The 3,336-nt window shown below is 45.5% G+C and overlaps 1 protein-coding gene across 1 annotated transcript in view; it reads left to right on the top strand.

The window, feature by feature from the left end:
• FRY (FRY microtubule binding protein) overlaps positions 1-3,336 on the top strand; it is a 571,437-nt gene that overhangs the window by 436,468 nt on the left and 131,633 nt on the right. The window contains exon 47 of the mRNA XM_042782984.1: positions 478-648. Coding sequence (XP_042638918.1) covers positions 478-648 — 171 coding nt within the window. The remainder of the gene's footprint in view (positions 1-477; positions 649-3,336) is intronic.

Below are 3,336 nucleotides of genomic sequence, written 5' to 3'. Positions count from 1 at the left end.
CTAGGGGCGCTGTGGGTCAGAATGGACTCCAGGCAGTGGGTGTGGTTTGGGCTTTGCTTCTGTGAAGATTGACAGCCTTGGAGACCCTGTGGGGCAGTTCCACTCTGTCCTCTAGGGGCGCTGTGGGTCAGAATTGACTCAAGGCAGTGGGTGTGGTTTGGGCTTTGCTTCTGTGAGGATTGACAGCCTTGGAAACCCCGTGGGGCAGTTCCACTCTGTCCTCTAGGGGCGCTGTGAGTCTGAATCCACTCCACGCGGTGAGTTTGGGTTTGGTTTTGGTTATCTCTGCACGGCTGATGCAGAGGGTCTTTTTTCATTTCTTTAATGAGAAAGCAGGTAGAAACAATTGGTGAAAGTGACACACATGCATAGGCAGTGTGAGTTGACTTTCCAGGCCACCAGGATTCACTGCAGAAGGCTGACAGGTCTTCCTCATCAAGCTGTGTGATCCCTGACTGACTTGCTTACCTCTTTAAGGTCTGTCTGGAAGAAAAGAACCCCAAGCTTTCGAACCTGGCCCATGTTATGACTCTGTACAAAACCCACAGCTACACGCGAGACTGTGCCACGTGGGTCAACGTGGTGTGTCGGTACCTCCATGAAGCATACACTGATATCACCTTGAACATGGTGACCTACCTGGCAGAGGTAAGCTTTGAAATTAAGGACAGGATCTAGGAGAGTTTCTGTGGAGAAAATAATTACATGGAATGATGATAATACTCAAGATTTCTGTTTACTGAGGTGGTGTATTATGTATTAGGAGGTCCCTTGGTGGTGCAAAAAGGAGCCCTGGCAGCACGGTGGGTAAGCACTTGGCTGCTAATCAGAAGGTTGATGGTTCAAACCCCTCAGCTACTCTACGGGAGAACGATGTGGCAGTCCGCTTCCATAAAGATGCCAGCCTGGGAAAGCCCTGCGGGAAGGACTCTGTCCTCCAGGGGCGCCGTGAGTCGGCATTGACTCCACGGCAATGGATTTGGGTTGATTGGTTGGTATGGTGCAAATATTTAATGGGCTCAGCTCTTAAATAAAGGTTGGAGGGTCGAGTCCACTCAGAGGCACCTTGGAAGGAAGGCCTGGCAGCCTACTTCTGAAAAACCAGCCATTAAAAACCCTGTGGAGCATAGGTCTCTGATGTACATGGTTTGCCGTGAGTTAAAATCAGCTTGACAGCGATGGGTGCAGATAGATTATATAAGAGATGCAATGCAGAGATTTTTTTTTTTTAAATTGAGTTGCGTGAAAGTTTACAGAGCAATTCACTTTCCATACAGCAGTTCATACCCATTTGTTTCATGACGCTGACTGCAGTCCCCACAGGGTAACAGCTCTCTTCCCACTTCCTCCCTGTGGTGACCTCTTCCCTGTGTCCTTCTTTCCTACGCATCCCTGCCCTCCGAGCTAACACTGCCCTTCTGAGCTCCTGTGACTGAATGGGCCACAGGGTTGTTTTAAATCTTCACAACCACCTGGTGGTGTCAATACCATTCTAGTAGGCTGAGGGCCAGCTGGTTTCAAGAATTTGCCTAAGTGCAGAGGCAGAAAAAGCCTTTGAACCATGGTGTAAGCCAAGCCTACTGCAGTCAAGTGGATTCTGATTCCAGATTCCATAGCACTCCTGCAGGACAGAGTGCACCTACCTCAAGGGTTTCCAAAGCTGCCAGTCTTTACAGAAGCAGATTGCCTCATCTTTCTCCCATGGAGCACATGGTGGGTTCAAACCATTGACCTTTTGGTTAGCAGACAAATGCTTTGACCACTACACCACCACAGCTCCTTGAACCTAGGTGTAGCTGATGCCAGAGTTCAGAAGCCTCTCATTTACAACACTCATGCCTGTCCTCACAGGTAGAGAAAAGAAAGTTATCCTGATCACTGGAGGTGCTGTGTATTATTTAAGAAGTTTCTAGGTGAACTGATATGTTTAATAGTTGAACTAATTGCAAGCATACATTTTGAAATCAATTTCTATCTTTGCCTTTTATATGTTTTTAAAATTAGAATGAGATTTTATTGGCATACAAATATATTTTTAGCACATTCCTCACAGCTTAATACTTAGTATTGGTACTTAAAAATTTATCTTTATTAATTAAGAAACCTCTTAATTCTGCACAATGGATGCAATGGTTTCTTTCCCCACTCCGCATCTGAGGCAGCATTCTGAGCATTTAATCAGGAAAAAAAAAAGACAGAAAATGTATAAAATGCATGGGTTACTGGAAAATATAGAAAAAAATGAAAAGGAATGTCACCTAAAATTATATTATATATACAAAGAAATACTATTAATTTGTTGGATTTGTTTCCAATTTTATTGTTGTATAACACACATTTGCACAATAGTTAAGCACTTAGCTGCTAACGTAAAGGTCAGCAATTCAAACTCACTAGCTGCTTTGCAGGCGAAGATGAGGCCATCTGCTTCCATAAAGATTGACAGCCTTGGAGACCCTGTGGGGCAGTTCCACTCTGTCCTCTAGGGGCGCTGTGAGTCAGAATGGACTCCACGGCAGTGGGTGTGGTTTGGGCTTTGCTTCTGTGAAGATTGACAGCCTTGGAGACCCTGTGGTGCAGTTCCACTCTGTCCTCTAGGGGTGCTGTGAGTCAGAATGGACTCCACCACGGTGGGTTTGGTTTTTTGGTGACAGAAGCATTCACATCAAGCTTGACATCTTCTGTTATATGGACAGTTGTGTGTCATTTCTCTGTTGATTCCATGCTATTTCATCAGACATTTTTACCATGGATCTTCCCTAGTGTTCAGCGTTTCTGTTTCTTGGGATGTGTGTGTACGTCCCATTACAGATCACACCATGGCAGTTCCTCCTCCATAAAGCTCAGTGTTTGGTTATCTCTGACTTTGGAACAGTTCCTTAAAAGCATATTTACTATTTCAAAAGACAGGAAGCTTCTTAACCTGTTCAGTCTTTGCCAGTTTGATAACTGACAGTGTTGGATGTTATATTTATATATTCAGACCTACCCATGATGCCGCTGAGCACATTTCCCTCTTAGCAAATAAGGAGCCCTGATGCACAGTGGTTAAGCACATGGCTGTGAACTGAAAGGTTGGAGGTTCAAACCTGGCCATTAGATCCTGTAAAGGTGACAGCTGAGAAAACCCCATGGGGCTGTTCTGGTCTGCCACGTGGAGGCGCTGTGAATCAACGCTGTGGCACCCAACAACAACTTAAGGAAAATTGCAACCATAACACTAAAAGGAAAACCAGACCCAAGGCCATTGAGTGGATTCCAACTCACAGCGCCCCTAGAGGACAGAGTGGAACTGCCCCACAGGGTCTCCAAGGCTGTCAGTCTTCACAGAAGCAA

Source organism: Orycteropus afer, unplaced genomic scaffold (assembly GCF_000298275.1).
Source record: "Orycteropus afer afer isolate SDZICR_OR568_19922 unplaced genomic scaffold, OryAfe1.0 scaffold00558, whole genome shotgun sequence".
In the NCBI taxonomy this organism is placed as follows: domain Eukaryota; kingdom Metazoa; phylum Chordata; class Mammalia; order Tubulidentata; family Orycteropodidae; genus Orycteropus; species Orycteropus afer.
This window is presented reverse-complemented; position numbering and strand designations above follow the sequence as displayed.